Here is a 19799-nt window from a genome sequence, read left to right as displayed (position 1 = left end):
GGCAGAGAGAGAGGGAGACACAGAATCTGAAACAGGCTCCAGGCTCTGAGCTGTCAGCACACAGCCCGACGAGGGGCTCGAACTCACGGACCGTGAGATCATGACCTGAGCCGAAGTCGGACGTTTAACCGACCAAGCCACCCAGGCGCCCCTGGATTATTCATTCTAAGTAGGATTAATAAAGGCTACATATAGCCTCACATCATTTTAGCCATCAAATATGCAAAATTTGTGTGTCAGGCATGGAGTTTAAGAGCTTTTGGAAATTGGAACTGGGGAAAAGAAAATGTGGACTTGCATTGTTCTCATCCAGAATGTTGTAAAGCACCAGGACTTGTCCTTTTAATGCCAGTCTCTGCCATACCTCAAAGGCCACAATGGCTTCTGGATGAGCAAACAAAAGGCTGAGCTCAGCAGCAATTTTTTTTCTTTAAAATCTTATTATGTTATTTCTTTGCCTAAAAATGTCTAGTGGTTTCCTATTTCCAATAAGACAGAGTCCAAACTTCTTAGCCTGGTATATCAGAACCTTCACATTCAGTCTCTGCTCATATTTTGGCCTCTTCTCAATTCCCTAGTTTATGCCTTTTGCTCAGGATTTTAAATTTCTTTCCCTCCAAACACCTAAAACTGTTTTATGTGTATATGTTTCCACACGAGCTTATTCTGTCTTCTAAGAATGTATTTGTCCCTTCTCAGCCTGGTGAATTCCTCTCATTCTTCAAAACCCAGTTTGTTTGTTTGTTTGTTTGTTTTTAATGTTTATTTATTTTTGAGAGAAAGAGCACGAGTGGGGGAGGGGTGGGGGGAGACACAGAATCCAAAGCAGGCTTCAGGCTCTGAGCTGTCAGCCCAGAGTCTGACACAGGGCTTGGAACCTATGAACCGTGAGATCGTGACCTGAGCCAAAGTCAGATGCTTCACTGATTGAGCCACCCAGGCACCCTTTCAAAACCCAGTTTAAAACAACATCTTCTGTATGGTTTTCTCTGAGCTCCTAGAGACTCTGTCATTCCTTCTTTTGTACTCTCATCATATGCTCTGTGTGTTTTTATTCCAGCAGGCTGTCCAGTGTATCATACACTTTCTCACCCAGTTTCCACAATCCTCAGCCAAGTCTTGGCAATTCTACCCTTACAGTATCTTTTAAATCCTGTTCCTTGCTTTATTTCACTTTATAATTACTAATTCAGGCATTCATAAAACTGGAAATAGCTCCTACGTGGTCTCCCAACTCCCTGTATTTTCTTCACTACAAATGATCATTTACATTACTGCTGGATGTAATGTCCAATGCCCTATCTCAAAATGATATTTTGGTACCATGGCTCTACATTTTTTTTTTTTTTTTTTGGAGTAACATTGATAAGTAAAGTTAAAATTAAAAACACTGAGGGGTGCCTAGGTGGGTCAGTTAAGTGTCTGACTTTTGATTTTGGCTCAGGTCATGATCTCATGTTCATGGAATTGTGTCCTGTGTTGGGCTCCACACTGACAGTGCAGAGCCTGCTTGGAATTCTCTCTCTTCCTCTCCCTCTGTCCGCTGCTTGCATTCTCTCTCTCTCTCAAAACAAATAAATAAACATAAAAAAAAACCAAAAACAGTGAGAAACTAGTTATTCTTTCTTTTAGGAAATAATATCATCTTGGTTCTCAAAGTTTTTTACTGTAAAAAGTTAGCGCGCTGAATCTCTGAAATATGTAGTTTTGGGTAAATGTGGGAACTAACACAACAAAAATAATGAAAGATAATAAACAGTTTAAGAATAAAAGTCAAATGGTATAAATATCAAATGGTTAACATTTTACCACACATAAATTAAAGAAACAAACCTATCAGGATTATGGGGATAACAATCTGACCACAAATTGACAATACAGCGAATGCCTTGGTTAAAAAGGAGAATTACCATGGAAAGATACTCATAGGGTCACAATATTTATAAAAATATATCAATCCTTTCATTATAGTTAGTACTGTAGAATCTTACTGGAGCAGGAGAAATTGTATTATTTATGGCCCCTTTCTAGTTATAGGCACCATTTAGTGTGGACAGGAGATGGTGAGGGAAGATCTACTTTTCCTCATCCTCAGAGAGTATGGTGACCATTACCCTCCCCCAAAGAACAGGATACTAGATTGTTTAATGTTTATTCAACTTAGGCATTCCCTTTTAAGGTGAGCTAGAAAATAACGTTGTAGAAGTTTGTTTCTAGTTAAAAGTAGGTATGTATATTTTAATTTAATTTTGTTTTTGTAAGCATGTATGCAGGTATAAACATTCAGATATTATAAGCACTTTAAGTTACAATTACTCATTTCTATTCATGGCTTCTGGATTTGTATTAATGCTTGCCATACTAAAGCTCTCTCTATAGTTAGCCAAGATTTTAACTTTCCTGTGTCAGCTGTCACAGAGAAGTGACATTGTGTTTGTCATTTCAGAGAAGTGACAAAAATGGCAGGCAAGGACTTAACATTCTAGTGGGGAAAGAGGACACTAAAATAAATCTATAATCCCTCAGGGTAACTTTAGATTGTGATAAGCACCCTGAAGACTATATGGTATGTGATGGGAGTGGTGGGGACACTTTTCATAAGGTGGCCAGGGAGAGTCTCTGCAAAGATGGCATTTCAGAGAGCTTGAAAGTTAAGGAGATAGCTCTGCAAAGAGCCAGAGGAAGGGAGGTTACAGCAAGTACAAATGTCCTGAGGTAGGGAAAAACTTGGTGTGCTTCTGAGACAGAAAAGAGGACAGTGTGCCTGGAGCAGAATGAACACTTGGAAGGAGATGGAGAGGTGAGCAGGACCACGTCACAGAAGGCCTTGCCAGCTACGTAAGAAATTTGGACTTTATTCTAAGTGCAAAGGGATGCCATTAGGAAGTTTTAAGCAGGAAGGGACAGAATCTGATTTATGTTTTTAAAGGGTCCCCCTAGGTACTATGAGGAAGAAGAATTATGATGCGGCAGACTGGAAGCAGGAAGACAGATTAAGATGCTACGTAATCAGAGTGGGGGGATGATGGTGGTGTAGACCTAAGTAGAGTGTGTATGGATAGAAGGTAAGCAATCAAAATAAGAAAACGAATTCGGTGAATATTAATACAGTTTGGTCTTGGAAAAATTGGTCACAGAAAAATCTCAGTCTTCACTTTTTATGCATAACTTGATTAGATACTGGCAATAAATAAATTGTATAATTCAAGGAGCACATAAAGACAACCACTTAGGCTTACTTGGCAGTTTTGTAATTCAAGATTTCAGATATTTTTCTTACCGCAGGGAGACCCTCAATGAAAGAGTGGATATTTGCTGCATTTGCTACTTCTTTTATTTCATCGAGTGGCACAACACGGCTGTTATCACCATAGGCAATGTTCTCAGCAATGCTACGGTCGAAGAGTACGGGCTCTTGAGACACGATGGCTATCTGGGAACGGAGCCACTGTACACTCAGTTCCTTTGCATCCACACCATCAAATAGCTGCCAAAAGCAGAATGGAGAGTGGCATGTGAAGATCCAACAACTGTATTCTGTTGCAGTTCACTGTATTCAGACAAGTACAAATTATAACAAGAAAAATAGGAATTCAAGGTATTTCACAGTAAAATGCTACCCAAGGACGGATCATAAATCATATGCGGTATAGAAGCATAGTGTAACTGCCTAAAATGCCAGCTCCTAAACTTATTTGACATTGCTGTGAATGGCCACATATTCTAGAGACTTGCCTGGAGTCTAGAGTCAAGGCTGGTGCTCTGTGCTGAAGTCTGATGGAAAACGAGCAACCTCCACTGTAATAGGACCCCACTTTATTAAAGCCCAGAGAGAGAAGGTAGGGACCTATACAGTAGTCTTCATGTAGGTGTATGTCATTTTGTACATAGCCGTACTTATTCACATGAACATATAATAACACTCAACCGACATTTGATAAGCATATCTACTAGCTGATGTGGACTCTTCAAGTGCCAGGGAAATAGTGGTAAGCAAGACAAAGCTCTTGCCCTCCTGCAGCTTACATTCTAGTGGAGACAGACAGACAATAAACATACTAACAAATAATCAACTCAGAAAAAGAAAGTGTCATGAAAACTGAATAATGGGATAGGGACTGACTGAGGATGTGGGGACAGTGTGGGAAGCAGGTGGGTGGATGCATTATTTTCTACAGAGTAATCTAAGAAGGCTTACCTAGGGAAGTAGCATTTAGATTGAGACATGAGTGATAAGAAGGAGTCCACAAAGAGGTTAAAGCAAGAAAATTCCAAGCAGGGGAACAGCGAGAACAAAGGCCGTGAGTTTAATTTTTTTTTTTTAATGTTTATTTATTTTTGAGACAGAGAGAGACAGAGCGTGAGTGCAGGAGGGGCAGAGAGAGAGGGAGACACAGAATCTGAAGCAGGCTCCAGGCTCTAAGTCGTCAGCACAGAGCCCAATGCAGGGCTCAAACCCACAAACTGTGAGATCATGGCCTGAGCTGAAGTTGGATGCTCAGCCAACTGAGCCACCCAGGTGCCCCACTAAGTGAGTTTAAAGAACACTAAGAAGCCAGTGAGACTGACACATAGTATACAATGAGGTGGGGAGTGATAGGGGAGTTTAGTGAGAGAGGGAGGGGCCAGATCATGGGATGGACTCCATTTTATACAAACTGCAGGAGGAAATCATTGGAGGGTTTAAAGGAGAGGGTGTGCTATGCTATGTGCAAATAGATGACTGTTACCTATTGTGGGACTCACTGTTAACTCATTGTTATCACTGGTAATAGGGAGCCATTCTGGACCATTTTATTTTGCAAATAGTCATTAAGAATCTGTGATGGGAAAAAAAAACCCAACCCTGTAAATTGGAGGAGAATGAGGACTAATATGACATTCTTTGACTTTTGGGGATTAGAAGAGGAGGCAGAACAGGAAGTCTGTGTGTGTGTGTGTGTGTGTGTGTGTGTGTGTGGCGGGGGATGGGGGGTGGATGTGGTGGTTGTTGTGTTGCTGGGAAAGGATAATTGAAAACCTGAAAATGTGGAGAGTAAGAAAGGCACTAGTGACAATAAGTCACTGGAATGCTAAGGATGAAGAGGTTGCATTTTTTTGAAAACAGGATGCAGGACTTAATGGAACTGATTCAGATAAGCCCTAACCATGCATAAAGTTTTGAGAGGTGGGCGGTAGAAAAGGCCGGTGGGAATAGCAGGAAGCCTGAATCAGCTGGCAGAGGAAACTTATCTCTGTTTTAAACCAGAATGGTATAAAAAGAGCCCAGGTATGGATATTAGACCCCTCCTCCAACACCTGTATTCTAAAAGAATTCTATGCCTTGTAAGATCAAAATTCCTGTTTTCTTTTTTAAAAATTTCTAATTTGTAAACTTTTAATTTTTTAATTTTCATTTTTAATGTTTATTTATTTATTTTGAGAGAGAGAGAGAGAGAGAGAGAGAGAGAGAGAGAGAGAGAGAGAGAGAGATGGAGAGGGGCAGAGAGAGAGGGAGAGAGAGAGAATCCCAAGCAGGCTTTCAGGCTTTGCACTGTTAGCGCAGACACGGGGCAGAAACGCACAAACAGTGAGATTGTGACCTGAGCCGAATAGACTTTTAAAAAATTTTTTTGAGTATTAGTTTCAGGTGTACAGCATAGTGATTTAACTTCTCATACATTATGCTATGCTCACCACAAGTGTTACTACCATCTGTCACCATTCAAGGCTACTGCAGTATTTCTGGCCATATTCCCTATGCTGTGCCCCTTATTCTTATGACTTACTCATTCTACAACTGGAAGCATCTCCCACTCCCCCCTTTATGCATTCTTCCCATCCCCCCTTTCCCTCTGGCTACCACCAGTTTGTTCCTCTGTATTTATAAGTCTAATTCTGCTTTATTTTGTTTATTCATTTGTTTTGTTTTTTAGATTCCACATATTCCACATATGTATTTATCTTTTACAGTCTGACTTATTTCATTTAGCATATTATCTTTTAGGTCCATCCATGTTGTCACAAATGGCAAGACCTCATCCTTTTTTATGGTTCAGTAATATTCCATCACATATATATATCTTCCATATACATATATTCCATTATATATATATATCACATACATATTCCTTATACATTTGTCTATCAGTAGACACTTGGGTTGCTTCCATATCTTGGTGCTGTAAATAATGCAGCAATAAACATAGGGGTGCATATATTTTTTGAATCAGTGTTTTCATTTTCTTTGGGTAAATTTCAGTAATGGAATTATTGGACCATATGGTATTTGTATATATAATTTTTTGAGGAACCTCCCTACTGTTTTCCACAGCTGCTATATCAATTTAAATCCCTACCAATAGGTCATGAGGGTTCATTTTTCTCCACATCCTTGCCAACATTTGTTATTTATTCTCTTTTTTTAAATGTTTATTTATTTTTGAGAGAGAGAGAGAGAGAGAGAGAGAGAGAGAGAATGAGCGGGAGACAGCAAGAGGGGGACAGGGACAGAGGATGCAAAGTGGGCTCTGCACTGACAGAAGAGAGCCCAACACAGGACCTGAATTCATGAACCATGAAATCATGACCTGAGCTGAAGTCGGACGCTCAGCTGACTGAGCCACCCAGGCACCCCTAATTCTTGTCTTTTTGATTCAGGTCATTCTGACAGATATAAGGTAATATCTCATTGTGGTTTTGATTTGCATTTCCCTAATGATTAGTGATGCTGAGCATCTGTCCATGTGTCTGCTGGCCATCTGTATGTCTTCTTTGGGAAAATATCTCTTTAGGTCCTCTGCCCATTTTTAAATTGATTTTTTTTTTTTTTTGGTGTTGAATTGTAGAGTTTCTTTCTACATTTTGAATATTAACCCTTTATCAGATATATCATTTGAAAGTATCTTCTCTCACTTAGTAGATTTCTTTTTTGTTTTGTTGATGTTTCCCTTCACTATGAAAAAGGTTATTTTGATATAGTCCCAATAGCTTATTTTTGCTTTTGTTTCCTTTACCTTAGGAGACCTACTTAGAAAAATGTTGCTATAGCCAATGTCAGAGAAATTACTGCCTGTGTTCTCTTCTAGGACTGCTAGGTTTCAGGTCTCATGTGTATGTCTTTAATCTATTTTAAGTTGTTTTGTGTATGATGTTAGAAAGTAGTCCAATTTCATCCTTTTACATGTAACTGTCCAGTTTTCCTAGCACTAGTAATTGAAAAGACTGTCTTTACCCTATTATATATTCTTGCCTCCTTCATCAAAAATTGACTGTATAAGTGTGGCTTTATTTCCGTACTCTGTATTATGTTCCATTGGGCAATGTGTCTGTTTTTGTGCCAGTACCATACTGTTTTGATTACTACAGCTTTGTAATATAACTTGAAGTCTGGAATTGTGATGTCTCCAGCTTTGCTTTTCTTTTTCAAGATTGTTTTGGCTATTCAGGGTCTTTTGTGGTTCCATAAAAATTTTAGAATTGTTTGTTCTAGTTCTGTGAAAAATGCTGTTGGTATTTTGATAGGGACTGAATTAAATCTGTAGATTGTGGAGTTCCTGGGTGGCTCAACTGGTTAAGCGTCCAACTTTGGCCCAGGTCATAGTTCCATGCTTTGTGGGTTCGAGCCCCATGTTGGGCTCTGTGCTGACAGCTTGGGGCCTGGAGCCTGCTTCACATTTTGTGTCTCCTTTTCTCTCTGCCTCTCCCCTGCTTGTGCTCTGTCTTACTGTCTCCCAAAAAATAAAATAAACATTAAAAAAAATGAAAAAAAATTTGTAGATTGTTCCAGGTAGTGTAGACATTTTAACAATACGTGTTCTTCCAATCCATGAGCGTGGAATATCTTTCCATTTGTATCATCTTCAGTTTAAGATCAAAATTTCTGCCACTATCATGACAGAAGAATCTTTGAGTCTTTATATTTTCTATTTAGCCTCAAAGTCTTATCCATCATTTTTGTTACTGGCTTGCTTGTCTGATTAGTTAAGGGAGAGATTTTTTTTTTTTTTAAACTACTGTCCTGTTTGCCCTATTCAAACCAGTAAGGATGATTAAGCCCAAGGGAATGTTTAAGAATAGCACCACCAAAAACGAAATAAGCTGTATTTAAAATCAGTCTTACCACTTGTCCTTTCATAGGGTCATAAAATCTCTGCAGAAGGTGGACAGAAGTGCTTTTTCCACAGCCACTGCTTCCAACAAATGCTACTGTCTTTCCTTTCTCAATACTTAGGGATAAGCCACAAAGGATGAGAACATCCTGGCGACATGGATAGGAAAAAGAGACCTCTCGAAACTCTATATTCCCTTCACATGTATCCTGGAAAAGAAAGTTAGCAGGGTTTAGAATGATGACTTAAAAAGATTGTAACACATTATAGCACACTGGCCGAGTGTTTTCTGAAAATTATGCATGTTTCTACATCATTTTATTTTAAATGGTATTCCTATTGAAGAGCTACTGACTGCATGATTGTTTCTTTCACTTTTGTATGGATCTTTATATCTGTACTTCTTGTCTTCATTACCGGACTTCACCAGCTTCTTAAAAAGCACTGGTTTCCTCTGGCTTCACTACCTAGACATAGTCTAATCTGCAGATTTGCTGTTTGACAAAATAATTACATATGTATACATAATATATACATATATACATACATATATATATATACATATATGTATATATATGTATGTATATATGTATATATATACACATATATTTATATTTATATATATGTATATATTTATATATTTATATATACATAAATTTAGTTTGTGTTTTACAGACCTTTATCACTTAATTCATAATAGCTGGGATCCTCATAAACTATATGTACAAATGTTATTTTTGTAAGTTGGACCATGTTTTACAGTTAATATACATTATACTTTGAATTGGGTTTTTGTTTTTGACTGGTTATTATTTGACAGTGATGCCTAAAAGCTTATTTATTTTTCTCTGTATGCTTTGATATTTTAGGGGTTGATAATTTGTAAACAATACTTCTATATACCAGGGATGTTTATAAAAGACTTTCCAGAACTATCACTAAATGATTAACTTTCCCTTTATATATTTGGTTCATAGAATCTAGGTTCTTTTTGAACTTTATGTTTGCCCTAAATCAATTACATTTTAAATAGGTTTAATAGTCATGCTCAGCATATTCTGAGTGCAGCATACAGGTAGAAGGCAGAGGTAGGTGGAGGACAGGGGCATCAAAAAATGTTTGAAAATGATATTCTATTGTCAAAGAACTGTTAGGAGATATGGCAAAAAGTTAAGTGCAGTAGTAGTAATAGCTTATTTTTAGCTTATTCAGTGCTTTCTGTTTTGCCCCAAAATGAATATTGTTTATGCAATAATGTTTGACAAAATAAACCCAGAAATTGAGAATAATGAAGAGTGTATTATTTTGTGTATGTTCTGTGCCTTTGGGAAAGGCATAGAGATATTCTACACTTCTAGACTTTAATACATTTTAAAATTTATTCTTACTATTTTAAACACTTTATTATGGAAAATTTCAAACAACTGAAAAAGTAGAGAGAATAATGTAATGAACTGTCTCCCAGCTTCAATAATTTCTGACATTTGCCAGTTTTGTTTTAGTAGGCTTTAATTTTTAAAAGCACAGTGAGTGAAATTTAGAAGTATCTGTATATTAAATAAAATGAAGATTAAGTAAATTAATTTTACAGTCTTTATTAGAAACGTTTCCATATTCCATGCCATGTAATGTAGTTCTAGGAAGACATTTATCAGTGAGATACTCAAATCCTCTACTGTAAGGTTCTGAAAGAAATGAGTAACAATGTTATTATCCATCTAAATCCTAAAATTAAAAAGAAGTTTTCTACAACCTTTACTTTCCAAAAGACAAGTATGAAATCTTATTTTGACTGTGATGCATCGTTGAGCATTCTATTTTGAGAATTTCAAGATCTTTTTATTTCTTTAACTAATGACTGGCATTGGCATCCCTTTTAATAATTATGTAGCTTTAGTAGTAATGTACTATTTTAAGCTATCATATGTAAAATCGACTGTTAAAATTCGAGTGGGAAATATTTTTAAATGAAAAATTTCTCTTAAGTATATACCTAATGGCTATTCTTACTTTTAAATTTAAAATGTCTAGGGGGTGCGTGGGTGGCTCAGTCAGTTAAGCGTCCAACTTCAGCTCAGGTCAGGATCTCACTGTGGGTTCGAGCCCCACGTCGGACTCAGTGCTGACAGCTCAAAGCCTGGAGCCTGCTTCAGATTCTGTGTCCCCCTCTCTCTCTGCGCCTCCCCTAGTCGTGCTCACTCCCTCTCTCAAAAATAAATGTTAAAAAAATTAAAATGTCTAGAAAAATCTTAAAGTTGAATTATATAAATATATGATATGTATTTAATATATAAGATACTATTAAGAGGCTTGTTTTGAAATTATATAATCTCACTATTATTTCTCTTTTAATATTCATGGTCTTTTAAAGTTTGTGGCTAAATATGTGTGTCTGTGTATATATGAATTTAATAAATATACTTCCTTTATTTCCCTCTTCTGTTTGCATATGTAAACTATAAAATATGGGGTCTGAACCAGGAGGCATTGTTCACTTTGTATATATTATCAGAGAAAAAAACGAATTAACTCTACTGCAAATCTTCATCCAAGACTAAAGCTTCTGTTGTCTAAATAAAATTAAATATATGTTAATTCTTTGTTCAAGAACATTCTCAAGGCATCAAGCAAATAAACCAGAAGTATGTATTTTTCAATATAAAATATGTAGAGGTTTCAGTAGCAGAGGTAAAAATTTGCTTAAGACAAAACCCCCTTTTTCCCTTTGTAGCTATAACAGTTACTTTATACAAGTTTTTAATTCTTTATAGCACTATCTTTTGAAAAGTTATCACATAATGCCTTCATTTAAGTCTCTAGAGAGCATGCATACAGATAATTAATAATGTAGATATTTAAAATCATAGTTGTGCTTACTGGTGTTTTCCCTTCTTGACTATAGCTGTCTATAGTTGGTTTCTTTTCCAACAAAGCAAACAGATGTGCAGCCCCAGATTTGGCTCTTGAATATTCAGGTACCAAAACAAGTGTTTCTCCAATGGCCATAGCTCCATATGCAATTGCAGTAAAAACTCTGTCAAAAGATAAAACATTTGAATCTGAGGTCCATTTTCAAACAATAGGACTCTAAAAAATAAAGGAAAAATTAGGCACAGGAATATAACCTTTTGGTCCAGACAATACCACTAATGCTAGAGCCCCAACCATGATATGTCTTTTATAATTTTCTACCAGACAGTGATCATCTGTAGCGTTGTACATCAAAATAACCTTTGGAGCTCAGGTAATCTTAAAAATTTCTCTTCCTATTAGAGACCAAGATCAAAGGCCCTAACAAGTAAATATAAAACTTTCTAGTCACTTTGATACAAGGCTTACTTGCTTGGAGATGTGACAGAGAATTCAACTGACAATGGGAAGAATGAGTCTGCAGTAATGAGATCTGAATTTACACAGTAGATATGAATGTTTTTTTCCCTTTTTTTTTCTTTTTTTGCATATAATGTAGTTAGAACAGATAATTGATGTCAGATGATTGGTTATCTGCCTGAAGTACTACATGGTTTAAAGAGAGCAAAGAATGGAGACTGCACTTTTTAAGGTCCTCAAAACAAAATAGGACTAAAATATACCTTAGCAAACCTGGATGAAGAGCTTTGATCTTTTAGGTATGCTATACAGATTATGATCTGTTTTAATTATAAAATAGCAAGTATGAAAATGATGTCTGGAAGCATACAGAATACTCACAGATATGTGGCATATCATGTGGCCATGGTTAAATATTTTTCTATGTTCATTTTAGCCATGAAAACATTTTACTATAATAAAAAATAACGTATCTCCATAGCAGAACTAAAGGTATAATTCAGCTAAGACTGGACAAGTTCTAGTGGCTTTATTTATTTATTTATTTATTTATTATTGAAGGGTAGTTAACATATTATTATATGTTACATTAGTTAGGTGTACAGCATAGTGATTCAACATTTATATACATTATAAAATGATCAGTATGTTATCTGTCACCATATAAAGTTATTATGTTATTGACTTTATTCCTTATGCTGTACTTTACATCTCTGTGACTCATTTATATTATAACTAGAAGGGTGTATCTCATAATCACCTTCCACTTCTTTTGCCCATCCCCCTACCCCTCTCCCCTCACTGGTAAGTAAAAGGACATCACGGGACCCACTTGCTTATTTGCTATGCTGGATCATAGCAAGGTAAACATGTTCTGATCTCCTTGTGAATTTCTCTGGTGGATGTTGATGAACTTTCTTCAGTGACCTAGAACTCAGATCCTGAATCTTGTTGCCTTTGAAAGGTCAAGCACAGTATAAAATATAAAAACAACCAGTTTACTTGGATGCTTATTGTTCTGTGATGTCAAGGCATTTTTAGTACTAATGTTTACAGAAATTGTTTAAAGCTCAAAATGCCATTCAAAATACTCACTAAATATCAGAAGTGATTACTGAGTTTAGGTAACCCATCAGAGTTTTTGTTTTTGTTTTTTGTTTTTTGTTTTTTTAATTTTGAGAGAGAGAGAGAGAGAGAGAGAAAATGCCTGTGTGTGTGAGTGGGGGAGGGGCAGAGAGCGATAGGGAGAGAGAGAATCCTAAGCAGGCTCCGCACCATCAGCGTGGAGCCCGACTCAGAGGCCATTCCTATGAACTGTGAAATCACAACCTGATCTGAAATCAACAAGAATCTGACATTTAACCAACTCAACCACCACTCAACCTCCCCCACATTTAGACTTTCTAATGGGAGCTGATCCCACTGTCTCAAAATACATCCCTAAGGGGTGTCTTTGGGGATGAGGTGAAATTTTCCAGTGTCTTCAGGGAGAGAGTTGACTCCAATGAAGAGGGTTGCTCAACACACCCTGACCTCCTCCTGGCTGGCTCACCAAAAAGGTGTTACAGGGTGGAGTGGGGAGACCTGGGCCCTGAGGCCTCCACCCAGCCTGTTCCAAGGATGTTCCTGGCAACTCTGGGTCTCATTGCAAGAAAGAATTCAAGGTCGGACCAGACACAGTGGATGCGTGGTAGAAGCAGGAACATTTATTAAAGTGAAAATACGCTCTGTGAGAGTGGGATGGCTCAAGGGAGAGCTGCACCTTGTTTTTGTTTTTTTAATGCAAGGAAAAATCTGACTGAGTCAGACTTAAGTCTTAATCTGATGCAATAGTCAGCAGGTGAGATGGAAAGATCATTGGATTGAGTTAGGAGACCTGGATTCTAATCCCAAAGAGATAGAGGCTTCTCAGAACAATACAGAAAAATATTTCAGACATGGCAAAATATCTACCTGTCCTAAAATTTCCACCAAAAAAGTCAGTTTAAGCATTAGGGATAAATATAAACAGGGCAATGTCTTTGTTACATCCCTCTTAAAATGGAAGTTACTGAGATGGGGAGAAGGGCATTCCATTCAGAACTTTTATCTGTGAGAGATATACGACCTGAGGGATGCACAGTAGAGGAAGGAAAATTTCAGTCGAAAAGGGAGGGAGAGTACCAGCTAAAAGCCCTGATGCTGTCTTTCTTAATTGAGGGGAGGATAACTCCAGATAGGGGTTGATGTTAATGAGGATTATACAGAGGAACCTAATTTTGTGGTGATGGAACTCTTACCATCAATCAGGGTGAGTCAGGGACATTCATCTATTTTTTCCCCAGGTGGGTTCTGTATAAAGATAGGCCAATGCTGGTCTGCCACAGAACATGCCTTAGCTGACTATGGCCCAATTAGCTAGAATGAACTAACCTGCAGTTCAACTCTACTCAAAATGTATTTATTGCACAACTTTTTGCACAATTTATTGCAACTCTCTGGGTTGGCTAGGGTTGAGTGAGAAGAATATTGAGCAGGAAGAGGTCTGGGAAGGATTTTCAGGGGCTGGGCTTCTGCTTCCTTAGTTTTATGGGTTCTCCTGGGTTCATGGGACCAGTGACACTACATCCTCACTATAATGATTCTTTTAAGCATGTCCAAACAGTGGGGAAATCCCCTTGCCCATCATGGCTGCTGAAATCAAATTGGAATTTTACAAAGATCCTTTGTCTAGGAATAACACAAAAAAGTATAGAAATGATTAATCCTAATTTTAACACAACTGATCCAAATAGGAATACCCTGCATAGTTACTAGCTCTAATCTGTTTCCCCTTAATCTTGCTTCCATACCCAGTTTGTATACCTTTGGTGACTTACTCTAATAGGAAGTATACTAGGAGGTTCAGAGCCTGGGCTCTGAAGTCAGACCAGCAGGACTGCATCCAAACTCTACTGTTTATTTATTAGCTGTGACCTTGGGCATGTTCTCTGTGCTTCTGTTTCCTTATTGGCAAACAGGAGATAATAGGGCTAGCTACATCTTACAGCATTGTTGTGAGAATTAAATACATTAATAATATAAGATGCTTAGTGAAGTGCTCAACAAATGTTTAAATCATTATTTTTCCTCTCACAGAATTGAAAGTTAATGGGACACTTTCTGTTGAAAATCAGCTCTCACACTTCTATAGAGATACATTAGCACACCAGCACAACTTCTAAAGTCCTCGCTCAGTAAGTTTCTTCTTTTTTACTGGAAAGCAGAGTATTTTTCCTCACAGATGTGGCCATTATCATTATACCCACACTCATAACTCTTTTCCCCTAACATCCATATAACACTCCAAAGATCCTTTTCTTCTGACCCTAAATCCCTTCTTCAACACATGGGAGATAGAAAAATACACAACTTATATTCATTTGGCACTCTGGGTTTTAGAAAATGTTTTCATATACTTGTTACCACTTCATCACCTAGGAGATAAATAGGGCAGGAACCCTTATCACTTCTTAACAAATGAGGAGACTCTCGCTCAGAGAAATTAAACAATTTGTCCAGGATCACTTAGTTATAAAACTGTAGGGCTGGGACTGGAACCTCCTTATTCACTGTACTTTCCCTTACCTGGTGTTCGTTCCAGTGGAAAGCTGGCCCGAACTGTCTCTCCCTGCATATTGGGGCTCGTTACCACTTGTATCCCATTTCAGAATCTCCAGAGGGTCCTAGATATCAAACCTGCCTTGATTTGTCTCCTTTAGATACCTTCAGTGGTTGATCCCTCTATCTACTCTCCTTATCTTGTCTTCTTCTCTTCTGGATAATCCCTGGGGAGGAGCCTGGTACAAGTTGGGTGGCTGCCACAGCAATAACACTGAAAGAAGACTTTCCTGTTTTCCTTGTTTTGGTTAATTAAGGCTGCTCTCCTACCCAATTATAATGATGACACACACAGTTCTTCCATGGCTATTTGGTCTACCTGAGTAAAGATGGTGGTGGAGGCCTGGCTTGCTTCCTTCTATCCCTTAGTATTTCAAGATATCAACTAACTACTAATATTCATTGAAAACCCATCTATGTTGCTCTTTTGGCCAATAGTCACATTTAATATTCAAAGTTCAAAGGATTACTTGTCAAAAACTTTATTTGGCCTTTTGGAGGATTAGGCCACAACACAAAAAATACCTGGCTCTGCTTCTCAGCAAGTTTTCAAAGCTGTGGTTTTTATTATCACTGTACTTAAAGTTACCATGCCCATCTGCTTCCTGCTAATATGTAGAGCAAAGAAGGAGGAAACAGATATAGAGGGAAGTTCTGAAGTGAAGGTATGGAAAGTTACAGAAACCCTCTGCTGGACACTAAAAGTTTCTGAGCTATATTGCAAAGGGCAAGTCAGCTAGAAACAAACCTAAAGGTGCTAATGGAAAGTCAGACAGGAGAAAATAAACTTATTTTGTATTTCTCAAAATGTGCACATTTATAGTGAAGTAAATTGAAAGTGTTGCCATGGTTAACAGGCAGAAGGGGAGAATTTTACTACACATATGTGTGTGAAAACCTAAACAAGAGATTTTCCAAATGCCTACACAGTGCTACAAGGCAGCAGAATGAAAATGCTCTCACCTTTTTAAAAATGCTTATCTCAGAGAAACGTTTACAGTAACCGAGATGGAGGAAGACAGCTTCTACCATAAGAATTGTATGTTGCCTTCTTTTAAGAGGAAAAAGCTAACGCTTATAGTAGCCTTGCTGATAGACTAATATTATGAGCACATCAAAAGGATTTTGCTGTTAACAATTATCCATTTTCCTTTAAAGGGCTCACTGTCATTTCTGACAGAGACAGCTCACCCATTCCTGTAGCTATAAATCATGAAGATACATTCACATTTATTGGCTGAATAACATATCTTTATTTTTTAAACAATAAACTAAAATATGACTTCACTAATTTTTATACAATTCTAGAAAAGTTTCTGGTAGTGGCCAATAGAAAACCCCATGGTTTTAAGCAGGTAAGGAGAGCAGCCTGGGATTTAGTCCCTATGCTCGTATTTCTTAAAGTGTGGTCCTCAACTTCTGTGCCTCAGAATAATCTGGGATGTTTCCTAAAATGTAGTTTCCTGGCCCTATATCAAATCTACAAATCTCTGGGTTAAGTTTGTGAGGGGAGATGCGGGTATCTGCATTTTTAACCAGCTTCTTGACTGGTGAGCTAGGAAACCACTGATTACAGAACACACAAAGTTCTTTTCACCTAAGGAGGTTCTAGGAGGAGGAAGTTTTCTTTGTAAACTTCTTCCATTCAGTTAGTTGATTAGATAGAAAGCTGTCTGTCACCCTAGATTCTGAAAGGCATAGAGTCTACTAGGCCAGGTATAATTCAGTGTGTCTAAAGGACACTTGTCACATATTCATGGTAGTTGGGGGCCACAATGGGTCTTTAAGAAGGCTGGAGACTTTGGTGTTGATGGCAAATCTCATCTATTCACATTTTGCATAGACCGGTATCCATATTTCCCAGATGCTCTCCTTTGTCCATAGTATAAAAGTATGGGTATCCCTACTTTGCCTGTAGTCTGGTTGAATGAAACTGAAATGAAAAATGATACCAGTGACCCTAGCTCAGATAGCTCCCTATTTCTTCCTTTCCTCAGGAAGAGAGGAATACCAATTCGATACTGTTCATTAACCACTGCCCTTATATTAATAGTCCAACATAAGTTCTGACAGCTAAAAATGTCTCCATGGTTCCAGAAATGACCGTTTTTAATGAATTTAATGAAAAGAGATTCAGGAAGTGTGATAGGTTAGTAGTAGGAGGAGTTTTTGTATTGGAGCCTTTTGATTCCCCTCTATTTCAGAGTCGTAAAATAACATTAAGCAAGTTACTTGTTCCATTTACGTTAGGAAACAGCCCAGCTCTGGATATTCACATGTTGGAAAACTAAAGAAGAATAAAAAAAAAAGTTTATAGGAGATTCTATGAACTTTTCCTACAGAATTAGTAATAATAATGATCATAATGACAATAACAATAAAAAATGTCTGCTAAGTAAAGCCTGTGGCATCTTGAATTGTGATTTTGGGCATGTTAGCTAACTGTTGTCTTGAGGCTTAATGTTCCCCATCTGTAAACTGGGAATCATACTGCACATAGTAGTTGAGAGGATTAAGCAGTTAATATATGACAAATCACTAATATTGAGTAAGGACTCAGTCAAGATTTGCTGTTATAGTGATTATTGTATGAAACAGAATGATGTCAATTGCAGGCATGACTATATTTAATATGATTTTGAGGCTGCATCATTCTTCAGCTAAGAAAATTCTTTGCTTATTTTTAACCTAAACAAATCTCAGTAAAGAAGTGGACTCCCAATTACAACCATCCTATTTTTATATAAAAGGTTGTCCTTGACTTAGACCCAGTCCTTCTGCCAAAGCAGCTGGTATTAGATGTATCAATGTAGAAGGGAAGAAAAATAGAAAAATCTGTGAAAAACAGGAGTAATATATTGACTCTGGAAGCACATTTCCAGGAAAACCTGGACTGCCTAATTATTCACCAATCCAAATTTTCCTCTTTATTTTTTTATTTTTATTTTTTTTAATGTTTATTTATTTTTGAGAGAGAGAGGGAGAGACAGAGCATGAGTGGGGGAGGGGCAGAGCATAAAGGAGACACAGAATCTGAAGCAGGCTCCAGGCTCTGAGCTGTCAGCACAGAGCCCAACGCAGGGCTCGAACCCATGAACCACGAGATCATGACCTGAGCTGAAGTTGGACCCTTAACTGACTGAACCACCCAGGCACCCCCTCTTTATTTTTGATTCATTTATTTATTCAATAAATATTTACTGCATGCCTACGACATGCCAAGCTCTTGTTTTTGGCTCTAGGGAAATATTAATGACCAAAACAGGCTAAGCCCTGCCCCACAGAGCTTACAGTCTGTGCACTCAATACAGCAACAGAAAAGATCAATTCATGTAGTGATAAGTGCTATCACTAAATAAAACATGGTAATGGGATATAGAGTGATAAGGCGGATGGGTAAAGAGACTACTTAACAAAAGTCTCTCCAGGGAGTGGACTTACCAGCAGAGGGCAGGGTGGTGACAAAGAGGCAGCCTGGCAAAGACCTGGAGAATGAACATTTCAGGAAGAGGGAAAACCAAGTACAGACACTGAGATGGGAGTTCTAGGGGCAGAAATGGCAAGTGTGTGCCATTTGCAACGATGTGGATGGAGCTGGAGTATATTATGCTAAGCAAAATAAGTCAATCAGAGAAAGACAAATACCATATGATTTCATTCATATGTGGAATTTGAGAAACAAAACAGATGAACATATGGGGGGGGGGAGAAAAAAGAAAAAAGAGAGAGGGAAAGAAACCACAAGAGAATCTTAAAGATTCTTAAGAATTCTTAAAGAACAAACTGAGGGTTGATCGCAGTAGGGAGGTGGGGGATGGGCTAGATGGATAATGGGCTAGATGGATGGAAGGCACTTGTGGTTTTTTTTTTTTTTTTTTTTACGTTTATTTATTTTTGAGACAGAGACAGAGCATGAATGGGGGAGGGTCACAGAGAGAGGGAGACACAGAATCTGAAATAGGCTCCAGACTCCAAGCCGTCAGCACAGATCCCAACGTGTGGCTCGAACTCACGGACCGCTAGATCATGACCTGAGCTGAAGTCGGACGCTTAACCGACTGAGCTACCCAAGTGCCCCAAAGGAGGGCACTTGTTATGATAAGGCTGGGTTGTATGTAAGTGATGAATCACTGAATTCTACTCCTGAAGCCAATATTGCACTGTATGTTAACTAATTAGAATTTAAATAAAAATTTGAAAAGAGAAAAAGACATTAAAAAAAAAAAAACTTTGGCAAATTAATGCAGGGACATCTTCTAACTGTATTTATGGTTGTGGATGTGTGATATAGTTAGTGTTCAGTTATTTGAATTTAAAATTAAACCAGAATACTTTTGAATTTTCATGAAAAAAAAAAAGGCAAGTATGGGGCTGACAGTTCACAAAAAAGAATGGTGATTAAGTTTAGACAAGAAGTCAGAGGCCTGATCTGTAGGGCTTTGGGGTTAAAGTAAGGAATTTGGCCTTATTTAAATTTCAATGGGAAGTCATTACAATATTTCAATAAATTGATGGAATTAGATTTGTGTTTTAAAAGATAAGCCTAGCTACTGTGCCAATAATGGATTACAGGGAAGCAAGAATAAACACAGGGACATTAGTGAGCAGGTTGTTGGAGTGAACCAGTCACGAGGTTAGGAGGTAAGGATGAGGGTGACATGGGCAGAGATGGTGAGGAGTATTTTGGAGTTAGAGCTCTCAGGACTTGCTGCCATATGTGGTAGGTAAAAGCGAGAGAAG

General features: G+C 37.8%; 1 protein-coding gene across 1 annotated transcript in view; it reads right to left on the bottom strand.

Moving 5' to 3' along the window:
* Positions 1–19799, bottom strand: part of ABCB5 (ATP binding cassette subfamily B member 5) — a 127317-nt gene that overhangs the window by 5674 nt on the left and 101844 nt on the right. Inside the window, exons 24-26 of the mRNA XM_042927597.1 lie at positions 10968–11124; positions 8102–8299; positions 3281–3487 (exon numbers count right to left, since the gene is read on the bottom strand). Of these exons, the coding sequence (XP_042783531.1) occupies positions 3281–3487; positions 8102–8299; positions 10968–11124 (562 nt within the window). The remainder of the gene's footprint in view (positions 1–3280; positions 3488–8101; positions 8300–10967; positions 11125–19799) is intronic.

This window comes from Panthera leo, chromosome A2 (genome assembly GCF_018350215.1).
Source record: "Panthera leo isolate Ple1 chromosome A2, P.leo_Ple1_pat1.1, whole genome shotgun sequence".
Lineage (NCBI taxonomy): Eukaryota > Metazoa > Chordata > Mammalia > Carnivora > Felidae > Panthera > Panthera leo.
The sequence above is the reverse complement of the archived record's forward strand: the minus strand, read 5'-3'. Positions and strand labels throughout refer to the sequence as shown.